This window comes from Ostrinia furnacalis, unplaced genomic scaffold, assembly GCF_004193835.3.
Source record: "Ostrinia furnacalis isolate ACB-3 unplaced genomic scaffold, ASM419383v2 OfSCF2284, whole genome shotgun sequence".
Lineage (NCBI taxonomy): Eukaryota > Metazoa > Arthropoda > Insecta > Lepidoptera > Crambidae > Ostrinia > Ostrinia furnacalis.
In genome coordinates this window covers 3606-16803 of record NW_021132523.1, presented here as the reverse complement: position 1 = coordinate 16803, position 13198 = coordinate 3606, and the positions used below count along the sequence as shown (strand labels likewise).

Below are 13198 nucleotides of genomic sequence, written 5' to 3'. Positions count from 1 at the left end.
TTCCCTTATAAATATCATAGTATAGCATCATGATTGTTTATCAGTCTTGGAATCACAGCCGCGTTTACTTCATGATGTTATCTATGATGGAAATGTTGCCAGCTTTCACAGATAAAGAAGAAAAAACTGTGTTGCCAGAATGAAAAATACTTTTTGTGAAAGCTGTCAACAATCCCAGTAGCAATTAAAAGTCGTGAAATATTCTAATAATACTAGAATCAGTCTTAAATGTTTCATTGAGCATTAATTATTTACTTTCCCACGACTTTTATTTACCAAAATATTCTAAAACCCAAATCTGATAATTACCAGATCTGAATTTGTATTGTACCCGATTCCGTTAAATAACGATGTACCTACCAATATCGTTAAATAACTGAATATTGTGTGTACCCTGACATATTCCCAAATCACACATTTATTTGACACACGATTAAACCCACAAATCATGTGACAAATAAAACATAGACCCCGCAACCTGAACAACATTTTAAAAGCTTTGTTACTTTTAAAATATTATAAAAGGCTTTGTGTGTAAACATAAACCCCGTATAGGACAAACAAAATATATTTTTAAAAATATTTGAGCAAAGATTTGAGCTTTTAGTAAAATGTAGTTATTCTAAAATCGAAGTTTCATAGATTTGTTTGTCCTTATAATCAGATGGGCGTGGCTAGGATTGATTTAATTTCTATGTTTCTATTAATTAATACTACAGGTAGTCGTTTCAAACACACTTAACTGCTTAAAACTAATTGCAATACAAAGTTCTATTAAACTTAGTTTTTGTTATGAACTTATCAGGCTTTCAATATTCAGTCATTTTAAAATGACTTGTTCGTTTTCAAAAATATTTTTGTAAACTCGTGATTAATAATTAATATCTTTGAGTTTAATAAGATTCAGAATATGTATTCGGATTCACTAATTTAAAATAGTGTGCACCCGGGTAATTTTGGTTATCAAAATTACCCGGAAGAGCAAGCTCATACTAAAAGATCCCATTCTAAATTCAAATAAGGATCATAAAAACAAATGCAGTCTCCAAAAAAAAGTTTAAACTTCATTTAAAAACATATCATTCCAAAATTAAATTCAAATCTCCGATCTAAATTCAAACATCTCTAGCCACGCCCACCGCCTACGTGCGTGCGTGTGTGTGCGCGCGTGTGCGGCGCGAGCATACCTGCGTCTGCAGCCTCGTGAGGCCCCGGATCCACAGGATCTGGCCGGCGCGCGGCTTCTTGTCCAGGTCCGCGTCGTAGTCCGGCCCCGGCTGGATCGTCTCGGGGTCCGGCTGGCCGCGGCCCCAACTGGAAATGGGCGGCCAGAGTGTGATATAAGGGTTTTTATTTGCAAAAGGCTAAAGCCTGGTCCGTGAGCACGTAGAATCCCGTCCAATGACCCCAAGCTAGCCATCCCTATCGCTCGCGCGTTATTATGTTGCTGTCGCGACTGTGCGACGGGCGCCCGCAGTGAGTGTGCGAGCGCGACAGCAACATACTTACGAGCGATAGGGATGGGTAGCTTGGGGTCATTGGACGGGATTCTACGTGCTCACGGACCGGGCTTTAGTTTCAAACATATTGAAAGATTTTAAAGTGTCGTAGTCCGGCCCCGGCTGGATCGTCTCGGGGTCCGGCTGGCCGCGGCCCCAACTGGAAATGGGCGGCCAGAGTGTTTTATATGGGGTTTTTTATGGCTATGCTATGCCTCTTGCCAGTGGAAACGGGAATATAAGAAAAATTACCTAACTAAGAGGTTTTCATAATTACGAGTATATCACCTGCTCACGAATTACCTATTTCATGTGAAGTTAACTCAACTTGAATTAGATATTATGTAGGTTTGACATACAGGGTGTTAGGTAAATGGGTATATGAGCCGACACTAGCCCATGTTAACATATTATGCATATAAATGGTACGGTGAAGTCAGAAATTTGATATCATCATAAATTTTTTAAATGTTCATACAAAATAAAATTTACAAAATCAGATTTGTATGAAAATAATTAAAAATTAAAATAATTAAAATGATGATATATCAATTTTCTGACTTCACCATACCATTTATATGCAATGTTAACATGGGCTAGTGTCGGCTCATATACCCATTTACCTAACACCCTGTATTACGTCATCTAACAAATAAAGATTGCTGGAGATTTATTCGAGACTTGTTACACCAAGTTGCAGTTTATCTGTCAGATAAGTTCCTTATAATTTGTCAGGGACTTCATTATTATAAGCAAATGGTTTAAAAGAGAGAAAGACACCAAAACTAGCAGTTTACCTGCCAGATAAGTTCCTGATAAACTATCAGGCACTTATCAGCCACTTGTAAGTTACTCACGTGAGTGTCTTGGGTATCTTGCGCGTGGGCACCGTGGTGACGAGCTGCCCCCACACGAGCGTGCCAGCGCCAAAGAACAGGCACCACAGCCACTGGTCTATCGAGAGGCCGGCCGTGCTGAACGCCATGCCGCCGAACTGGACTATTACCACCTGGAAAATAAGTTGTGGATAAATATACAGCATCTATCCGATTATTTCATTTTGGACCCTAAGACAAGACGATAAGGTTCAAAATAATGTTTTGGCGCAGAAGAACAAGCATCACAGCCACTGGTCTATCGAGAGGCCGGCCGTGCTGAATGCCATGCCGCCGAACTGGACTATTACCACCTGGAAGATAAGTTGTGGATAAATATACCGATCAAGTTTGATGCGATTGATTTTGGACTCTAAGACAAGATGATATGGTTCAACATAATGTTTTGCCGCAGACTCATAGGCACCACAGCCCCTGGTCTATCGAGAGGCCGGCCGTGGACTATTACCACCTGGAAGGTAAAGTTTAATTGATTTTGGATCTTAAGACAAGACAATAAGGTTGTCGATGAAGAACAGGCATCATAGACACTGCCATGCCACTGAACTGGACTATTACCACCTGGAAGATAAGTTGTGGATAAATATACCGATCAAGTTTGATGCGATTGATTTTGGACTAACGTTAAGGTTTTTTTTTTTTTTATCCACAACGAGGAAGNTCAAGTTTGATGCGATTGATTTTGGACTCTAAGACAAGATGATATGGTTCAACATAATGTTTTGCCGCAGACTCATAGGCACCACAGCCCCTGGTCTATCGAGAGGCCGGCCGTGGACTATTACCACCTGGAAGGTAAAGTTTAATTGATTTTGGATCTTAAGACAAGACAATAAGGTTGTCGATGAAGAACAGGCATCATAGACACTGCCATGCCACTGAACTGGACTATTACCACCTGGAAGATAAGTTGTGGATAAATATACCGATCAAGTTTGATGCGATTGATTTTGGACTAACGTTAAGGTTTTTTTTTTTTTTATCCACAACGAGGAAGCTCTTGGCCTGTATCTCACCTGATGGTAAGTGACGATCAGGCCGAAGGTGGAAGCGAGCTTCACCCGGAATCCTCAACCACGGAGGAACTGGCTATCTTATCTCTAACTGCCGGAACACAACAATGCTGTTAACATTGTTGTTATGGCGACAGACTTAGGTAAGATGGTGGTAGCTAGCCAGGCGGGCTTAGAACAAGCCCTACCACCAACCAAACCGAACAGAAAAATCTGCCCCCACTGGGAATCGAACCCGGGACCTCTGCGTCTGAAGCAGGTGGTCTTACCACTAGACCACAGAGGCGGTTAAAAATAGTGTTTTGCCGCAGACTCATAGATACCACAGCCCCTGGTCTATCGAAAGCCAGGCCGTGCTGAACGCCATGCCGCCGAACTGGACTATTACCACCTGGAAGGTAAAGTTTAATTGATTTTGGACCTTAATGCGAGAGGATAAGGTGCCACTGGTAGCCTCCTATCTACCTCGACTTCTAGAAAATAATATCTTGATGTTAGGTAAGTTGTTCAACTTTAAGTGAAGTCCTCTGTACTTATGTCTTAGTTAATCGCAGATGAAATAAGGTTCAAAATCAACGAAAAAATTGGTGGTACGATATTTTCCTTTATTGCACTCACCAGATGCCGCCACAGGCGAATAAGATTCTGTCACCTGCTTGTAGCTAAGACAATGGTGCCAACGGGTGTACGTTGAAGCTATAGGGGGACTATAGCATTAAAATTTGCAATTGTTTGGCGCCACTGAGTAAGATCCTATCCCTGCGTCAACTGGTGAACGCAATTAATCAAAATCAAAAATATTTATTCAGTTTAGACCACAAGTGGCACTTATTAGAAAACCTATGTATGTATAATATACAGTAAAATAAAACATTCCACATACCTGCGAAAGCGCAGTGCCGATCCATATAGAGTAGAATATCGGATTAGTGAACAGTCCCTGGAAAACGTTCCTCTGGCCGTGGATCTTGCGCGCGTTGATCTCGTTGAAAAGCGTCATCATGACGAAGGTGTTGAAGATGATGGTGAAGTGTTGCGTCGGCTCCGTGCCCAGCTGCTGTCCGCGGCCTGACGGGATGTTGAGCAGTCTGTCGCCTGTGGAAGAGTCATCATCATCATCATCATCATCAGGGCACCAGTAGACCTATTACAAAAGACTTTCGAGTTCGTATCGTTGAACAGTTACACTAATAGTTTATAGATGACCCACACTGAACTGTCCTACCAAACTCAAAGACAGGGGGCGCTACCATCGTTCAACTATATGGTTTCCAACATGGCAAAAATCGGAACCAGCGATCCGGTATTGACGGTGGCGCCCCACTGTCAATGTCATGGATAGGACAGTTCAGTATTTAGGAACTATACACTGCTTGCGTAGTACTAAAGATTATTCGAACGTTGAACTGCGCACACAGTGTTTTTGTACGTACGTCGGACATTACTTGCAACCTGGTATGCGAACGAATAGTAGCACTGAATGCAATACGTACATGACACTCTTCGCGACGTATTGTTTTTATTTTGATTACTTTGTGTGTGAAAATTTCTAATGCGACACTAAGTTCCGAACTCGGCGCATTATTTAAATAAATAAATAATACAAAATCGTTTATTGCAAAAAAGGAATTAGTTGGCATCTTTCTAGATATCTATGGGAGAGTTCTCAAACTACTTATCGCTATCGACTTGCTCACCTACAAACAGCAGCGAGAAAATGATGAACAGCTGATACAGCGCCTGGCCGAGGATGTTCTTCATCATGGTACAGATTCGGCACCTCAGTCGTTAGAGCTTACGACGCTAGTGTGTCCATGACCAGGTCACCCATAACTAATGCTCACCCACAAACAGCAGCGAGAAAATGATGAACAGCTGGTATAGCACTTGCCCGAGGAACTAAATCACGGTCCAGGGTCGGCACCTCAGTCGCTAGAGCCAATGACGCTATTTCAGGTCAGGTCAGCCTTAACCAACCAATGCTCACCCACAAACAGCAGCGAGAAGATGATGAACAGCTGGTACAGCACTTGCCTGAGGATCTAAATCACGGTCCAGGGTCGGCACCTCAGTTGCTAGAGCCAGCGAGGCTAATGTGTCTNCTAAATCACGGTCCAGGGTCGGCACCTCAGTCGCTAGAGCCAATGACGCTATTTCAGGTCAGGTCAGCCTTAACCAACCAATGCTCACCCACAAACAGCAGCGAGAAGATGATGAACAGCTGGTACAGCACTTGCCTGAGGATCTAAATCACGGTCCAGGGTCGGCACCTCAGTTGCTAGAGCCAGCGAGGCTAATGTGTCTATGACCAGGTCACCCATAACCAATGCTCACCCACAAACAGCAGCGAGAAGATGATGAACAGCTGGTACAGCGCTTGCCCAAGGATCTTCTTCATCATGGTACGGATTCGGCACCTCAGTCGCTAGAGCCAATGACGCTAGCGTGTCCATGACCAGGTCACCCATAACCAATGCTCACCCACAAACAGCAGCGAGAAGATGATGAACAGCTGGTACAGCGCCTGCCCAAGGATCTTCTTCATCACGATCCGGACCGGCATCGGTCGCTAGAGCCAATGACGCTAGCATTTCAGGTTTGCCCGAGGATCTAAATCACGGTCCAGGGTCGGCACCTCAGTCGCTAAAGTCAATGACGGTATTTCAGGTCAGGTCAGCCTTAATCAAGCAATGCTCACCCACAAACAGCAATGAGAAGATGATGAACAGCTGGTACAGCGCTTGCCCAAGGATCTTTTTCATCACGTTCTGGGGCCGGTCAGGTCACTTCAGGTCAGGTCACACATAACCAATGCTCACCCACTAGCATTACAGGTCAGGTCAGCCTTAATCAACCAATGCTCACCCACTAGCATTTCAGGTCAGGTCAGCCTTAACCAACCAATGCTCACCCACAAACAGCAGCGAGAAGATGATGAACAGCTGGTACAGCGCTTGTCCAAGGATGTTCTTCATCATGGTACGCGAGATGAGCGGCTTGGTGCGCCCGTAAGGCTTCCGCTGCAGCAGGTCCGGCGTCGGCATTTCGGTCGCTAGAGCCAGCGAGGCTAATGTGTCCATGATCAGGTTCACCCATAACATTTGTACCGCCTGTGGAGAGGTTATGATTGTAAAGCCTGGTCCGTGAGCACGTAGAATTTTGTCCAATGACCCCAAGCTACCCATCCTTATTAGCGAGCGATAAGGATGGGTAACTTGGGGTCATTGGACAAAATTCTACGTGCTCACGGACCAGGCTTTAGAACAAATTATATTGGAGACAAGAAACGTTTTGGAAATGAATGTCTGTTGCAACTTCAAGAAAAGCTACTGGACTCTATTGTTACAGCAACAGCACTCTATCACAAGTCGCTGTATGGTGTTAAGTGGAAACAACAGGACACAAAAGTGTCTACGTTTACGCAATTTCTAAGGGCGCATTGCCTAATTCATATCCGAATATTGAGGGTAATGGCTAATTATTTCCAAGTGGTTGTTGTTCTGTGCTATTGTTTTAACTCCCAATTACTTGGGTCTCTAGGCGTACCTTGTTTACAATATGGGACTTATCCCACCACTTCTGTTTAGTCAGGATGGCTTATCCTCTAATGAAAATCAACCAATGAAGTTTAGAGTAGTCCGGCGGGAAAGCATACTGTCTTGGAACCCGCAAAGAATTTAATCAGAAAACAAGGAGTTCGAAACAAAATATCGACTTCCCACCGTCACAAAATGGGAGAGTCCTGATAAAGTCTTATATTTCAATTAAATTAAAAAAAGCTTCAATAAATAGAAGAATACGCTACCTTTAGAGGACTGTCCTGTATCGCGCAAGCGCCAATGAAGGCCACGATCACAGCCACGACGTTAACTGTCAGCTGGAACTGCAGGAACTTGGCGATGGAATCGTAAACGTTGCGGCCCCACATCACAGCCTTCACGATCGATGAGAAGTTGTCGTCGGTTAGGATGATGTCGGACGCCTCTTTGGCCACGTCGGTACCGGCGATACCCTAGGGGATAGATTGAATTAATGGCGAAAACTTTGATAGATATGGCAACCACATCGTTGGTCGTCAACCCACAAGGCGGACGGACGATAAAGGTAGCAGGAAAGCGCTGGTTGCCAACCAGTCAATCTGTAAATCATTGGGATCATTCATTGCCTATAAATTGGGAGAGGCCTATGTTCAGCAGTGGACGACCTGTGGCTAATATGATGATGATGACAATGACAGATATTGCAAACGCAGCGTGGGTCATCTGCCCACAAGGTGGACAGACGACCTCATAAAGGTAGCAGGAAAGTGCTACCAACCGGCCAATCTGGAAATCATTACGGGAGACCTATGGTGCAGCAGTGGACGTCCACGACAGTGGCTAAGATGATGATATCATGATGATTAGACTATGATGGAAAGAAAGAAAAGTGGCCAATAGAACGTCACACAAATACATCATCTGTACCTCTAGTAGGAAAAACTTTCGAGTTCGTTTCGTTGCGTATTCAAAGTGTCATCGAAAAATTTTGTATGAAAAATTAAACAGCGCCCCCTATATTATAGCCGCCCTAGGGGGCGCTGTTTAATTTTTCATACAAAATTTTTCGATGACACTTTGAATACGCAACGAAACGAACTCGAAAGTTTTTCGTACTAGAGGTACAGGTCATTTGGTTTCCATTGCATAAGAGGGTCATGTCCCCTTATATTTACGAGAAGCAAATGGAGGACTTTATCTACACCTTTCATACTAGCTAATTGGCGAGGCCTCTTAGTCGCCATTTACAATATCCACGAGAAAAATGGGGGTGATCCTTCTAACTACGACAATCTACACCTTAAGTCTAAGCCAATAAAACTCCATATCCCTTACCATAGCGAATCCCACGTCGGCCTTCTTCAACGCCGGCCCATCGTTGGTCCCGTCCCCAGTTACCGCCACCACCTCGCGCGTATCGAATGCCTTCGACTCGATCATGCCTTTGACCAGTGTGTATTTGTCTGTGGGCGACGACCGCGCTAGCACGCGCAGCTTCGGCCATACTTTGTCTAGCAGATGCTGTTGAACCTGTGAATGGAAGGAGTTAGTGTTTATTGTTGTCGATAGATGGCATTGTTTTGGGAATGATTGAGTTTGCTGCGGCGCTTTTTCTCAGCACTTGCCAAATGTTTGTCTCGAAGCGCTGGCAGGGCAAAAAAGAATGAGACATCTATAGGCTCTTTATGAGCATTTGACGATTTGTAAGTACTAATTTAATTAGTCTACATGAATAAAGATAATTTTGATTTTGTGTTTGATGGCAGTATCATCAACAGCATGCTGCAATTAAAGTTCAAAGCGCAATAAGAGATGGATGGCATTGTTCTTAGCCATCATCATTACATAATGCTGTAGCAAATGGCTTACAAAATGGTGCCATACGCTACCAAGAGATGGCGCTGTGTGTATTTTAAATCTCGGTGGCGAAATCAGTTTCTAAAATGTTCACTATTTCTACCCATTTAAAGCTGAAAGAGTATCCAAATCAAAAAAGTCCATAGACTGTCAAGTCATTTCCCATGGGACAGGATAAATTTGTAGTATTTCCCGCCTTAGGCAATTCGATTTTTTTCAGATTATTTTGAATTTAGTTTGAGATGCCACTGTTGACAGTAAATAAATATTTAATAACTTTGTATTATAGGTACAAATGGAAAGTAATAATTACTTAATTATGTAGTTTAAAGAAGTTTATTTTCAATGACCAGATATCCGGTGTTTAAGTAGCTTTAAAGTAATGTTTGTAGATATTATTATTGTTATTATTTTCTGCCTGCTTCACACACACTCACACTAATACACTCATAGTACACAACACGCTCACATGCTCACCTAAGAGAGAAAAGTCTAGGTATTTTTTAAGCAATAAAGAGTAGATTTTATTTCATATTGTTAAGTGTTACATTTTTATGTAAAAGTTTATTAATGTTTATGGTGAAATGCCAATGTTTATTGCGTCCCTGGTGACGCTCTTTTCAAAATGGTTCCTACAGAATACCAGCATCATGTTCTTTACGGAATATGATACAAGCTGAGTAGGAGCCATTTTGGTTCAACAATTTATCTATAATTATCAACCAAATTGTGTAACATTACTATGTTTGAACCAAATAAACAATTTTCTTTCTTTCTTTCTTTCAAAAATTTTACTTAACCATGTTATGAGAACATATTAAGTATAATTATATTAAATTCTCACCTCGCCGTTGGTATCCCGGATCCGCCTGTTGAACTCCTTGCCCTCCAGGATTAGGAAGTCGTCGGTGGGCTTGAGGATGCCGCACTTGACAGCTATGGAGCGCGCCGTGTTGACGTTATCGCCAGTCACCATTCGGACGGTGATACCAGCCTTTTGGCATTTCCTGATCGCTTCTGGTACCTGGTGAATGGAGTCTTATTAGTTGGGGAACAAGGTTTAAAATAACAAAGAAGGATAACATGTTGGAATAAGCGTTCTATACTTTTCATAGAATATGTTTGTTTGCGGCGTTCAACCTCTTTGCACTATTCATGCGGCGCGACGTTTTAGTTTTAATTTTTATAAGGCTTCTTTTGTTTTTCACTCTTGCTTTTTCTATTGTACTGAACTGTCATGGTAATATATTTGTAAAACCATAAAAAGTGTTATAATTTAATGGCACCATTATGTTCTACGAAACATAATTTGGTGGCCCATGAGGGGTAATCAGAGAAAAAATACGAGGATGCAGCGCTTATTGGTACTCATTACCTGGTACTCATTACCTGATAAAATGTAATAATGTACGAACTTATTTAAGCAGCTAGGAAACTCTTTAATTGGCTTAGATTTAATGCTCATCAAACTAACATGAATATTGTAAAACAGCTGTTGAGTTTCTGAATAAATAAATAAATAAATAAATAAATAAATAAAAATATCATGATCTATTTAAATCATCTTTTTAAGAGCCTACAGCTTCATCATCCTTAGAGATTACACTTCTAAAAGGATCCCCTAAGAGCCCTTGTTAAAAACACCACCTTTACTAAACTAAAGATGATGAAAGTTATAGGTAAAATTAGTATAGTAATATGTGATCTAATGCTTAAAGAATTGAACATCCTTATGTAAAGTTAAACGTCTACGGCTCATTAAAGTTATGGCCCCCATAGATTAAATATAGTAACTGTGGTGTAGTTTTTTACCTCTGGTCTGACAGGATCCTCGATACCAACAACGCATAGGCAGGTCAAGTTATTCACAATATTGTCTTCGTCGTCCCAGTTTGGCTCTTGGTCTATGTGCACCTGTGAACAAACGCAATACGTTACTATGACACAAATTGTTGAATTTAAAATAAAGCTTTTAGAAGTATCTGAGACATGTATATCCGCAATATCTAAAATAAATAAATATTAAAATAGGGACATGTCACCTGTTTGCGTCTACTGATCTATTCTTGATAGAACAGAACAGAAACACCTGTCATACTTTCAGACATTTATAGAAAGCTTTAGGTATTTGTTAAGGTTTGTTATTTTATCCACAGAGGAATTTTGTATGTGGCACTTTTAGTCCTCTTTGTGCATTTTATGTTGCACAGGGATCTATCTAAATTGATGGAGAAAAAGTATCTCGTGGATAGTCCACATCTGTCCAGTGGCCTAATTCACGTATTTTAACAAAGTCGGCATTTTGTTGTCATTAAAGTTTTGTTACGTCGTCCCATTGAAAAACTGTTCTTAAGGTTCATTTCGATAGGATCGCAAGTCAGCGATTTGTTGTCGTTGAAGTTTTGTTACGAGAATAAGGCTACAGGCTATTTTTATTACGTGCAAAGTGTGTTTTTACCTGGTTAATCTCCGCCTTCCCCGGCACGAAGTCTCTGAACGCGATGGACAGCGTCCTCAGCCCATCGCAGGCCATCGGCTCGATGACTTGCCGTACCAGCCGTTCTTGCATGTCGCGCGTGAACTTTTCCAAGCGCCCTTCGTGGCCGTATATGAATGCACATCTGTTGGTAAAAGAGTTTAATGTTAATATTCAATGTCTATTTGGAGGATTATGATGTCCAGACTGGACTAGATATACAACTAACGAAAGTAGATGGAGTTACATGATGTATGAGATTCCAGCCCAGAAAAATGATACTGGTCAGCTTCGCGTTACCTGTCTGGTTTTATGATGTCTGATGATGAGTCGCAATCCGTTGGACGCTAATCATCAGACGCTTTGAACCGAGCGGGGGACAGTATAGTTTTGAGTTCATGCTATAATTGTTGCGATTAGCAGTTCGAAAGTTCTTGACATAAATGACTTTGGCCACCGTTTTGGTGGCAATATCTAACTGGATGTTTGATACTGCACAGTTAATACTGTCTAGAATCATTTGACACAATTGTAGCTCGATCCATCATAGGGTTCTTGGTGTAAATGACGCCAGAAACTTACTTTTTGGTGGCGCAATATCTCTTGAACTGGTAGGACTACCTGGATGAAATTTGTAAACGGGGTAGCTGGTATACTCCGGACAGTTCTGGAGCCGTTTCACCTAGATCTGTCAAGCAAAACTTGGGATAAAGACTCACTTCTTGAGCACGATCTCGGAGGCGCCCTTAGTGTAGAGCCGGTAGCCGCCCTTGTACGGGATCACGGTGGACATGCTCTTGCGCACGGAGTTGAAGGTGTACACGCGCGTCAGAGACTCCTCGGGCTGGCGCTCGCGGATGGCGTCGTAGCTCTGTCCTAGAGCTAGTGCGTCTTAAGCAGTTGCAATAAGAGCGATTTTGCAACATACTGGTACAGTCCGATTTCGACTGCACATTGGGGATACTTTATCTTTGGAACTAGATAACCTATCGAAATGGTATTTGGTGGGGGCACAGCTAGTGTAGGCTGGAATGACTTGACACACTTGTAGCTCTATCCATCCTAGGATTTTTGGAGTAAATGGCGTCTGAAACTTACTTTTTGGTGGCGCTATATCTCCTGAACTGGTAGGACTACCTGGATGAAATTTGTACAGGGGGTAGCTGGTATACTCCGGACTGTTCTGGAGCCGTTTCATCTAGATCCATCTAGTAACACTTGGGATATGGACTCACTTCTTGAGCACGATCTCGGAGGCGCCCTTAGTATACAGCCGGTAGCCGCCCTTGTACGGGATCACGGTGGACATGCTCTTGCGCACGGAGTTGAAGGTGTACACGCGCGTCAGAGACTCCTCGGGCTGGCGCTCGCGGATGGCGTCGTAGCTCTGTCCTAGGGCCAGCACGAAGCCGAGGAGGGAGCACTCAGTCTTGTTGCCCACTTGCATAGTGGGTGCTGTTGGGTCTAGGCCAGGCTGCGGGAAAATATTTCGCTATCAGTTATGAAGTTATAGTGCTTGCAACTCACGAAGGCGAGTGAGCTTTACTAGTGTGTGTACCTGTACATGTACATAACGATACTGTATGTCTATCAAAACTTTTGAAAAACGAACAGCGAGCCACCAAACATGTAAAGCTCACTCGCCTTCGTGAATTGCAACAACTGTAGTTAGTTGCCTCGTGGTTAAATAATTTGGACTCTTTAGATCTGCAGGTTTTAGTCACATCACTTAGTGTAGTTTTTATTAGTTTAAGAATGATATTAAAAGCAAGGTTAATTCAAATCGAAAAGATGTGATTCGTGCCTTGACTGGTAAGTTAGTCCAGCGTTGGGATAAGAGCATTATATCTGTCACTAGAGTTGTAATCTGAGTTGTATCGTAACATTTGAGAATACTCAAATCAGTGACTTGTAACAT

General features: G+C 42.4%; 1 protein-coding gene across 1 annotated transcript; it reads right to left on the bottom strand.

The window, feature by feature from the left end:
• Positions 1-1127: 1127 nt before the first annotated feature.
• On the bottom strand, positions 1128-13198 carry LOC114354956 (plasma membrane calcium-transporting ATPase 3-like). The gene is made up of 11 exons (XM_028307576.1): positions 13190-13198; positions 12516-12754; positions 11263-11425; positions 10617-10718; positions 9649-9828; positions 8283-8477; positions 7214-7420; positions 6320-6518; positions 4292-4503; positions 2357-2508; positions 1128-1314 (listed from the first exon to the last, which is right to left on the bottom strand). The coding sequence occupies exons 1-11, from the start codon at positions 13196-13198 to the stop codon at positions 1143-1145; spliced, it is 1830 nt and encodes a 609-aa protein (XP_028163377.1). The 3' UTR covers positions 1128-1142.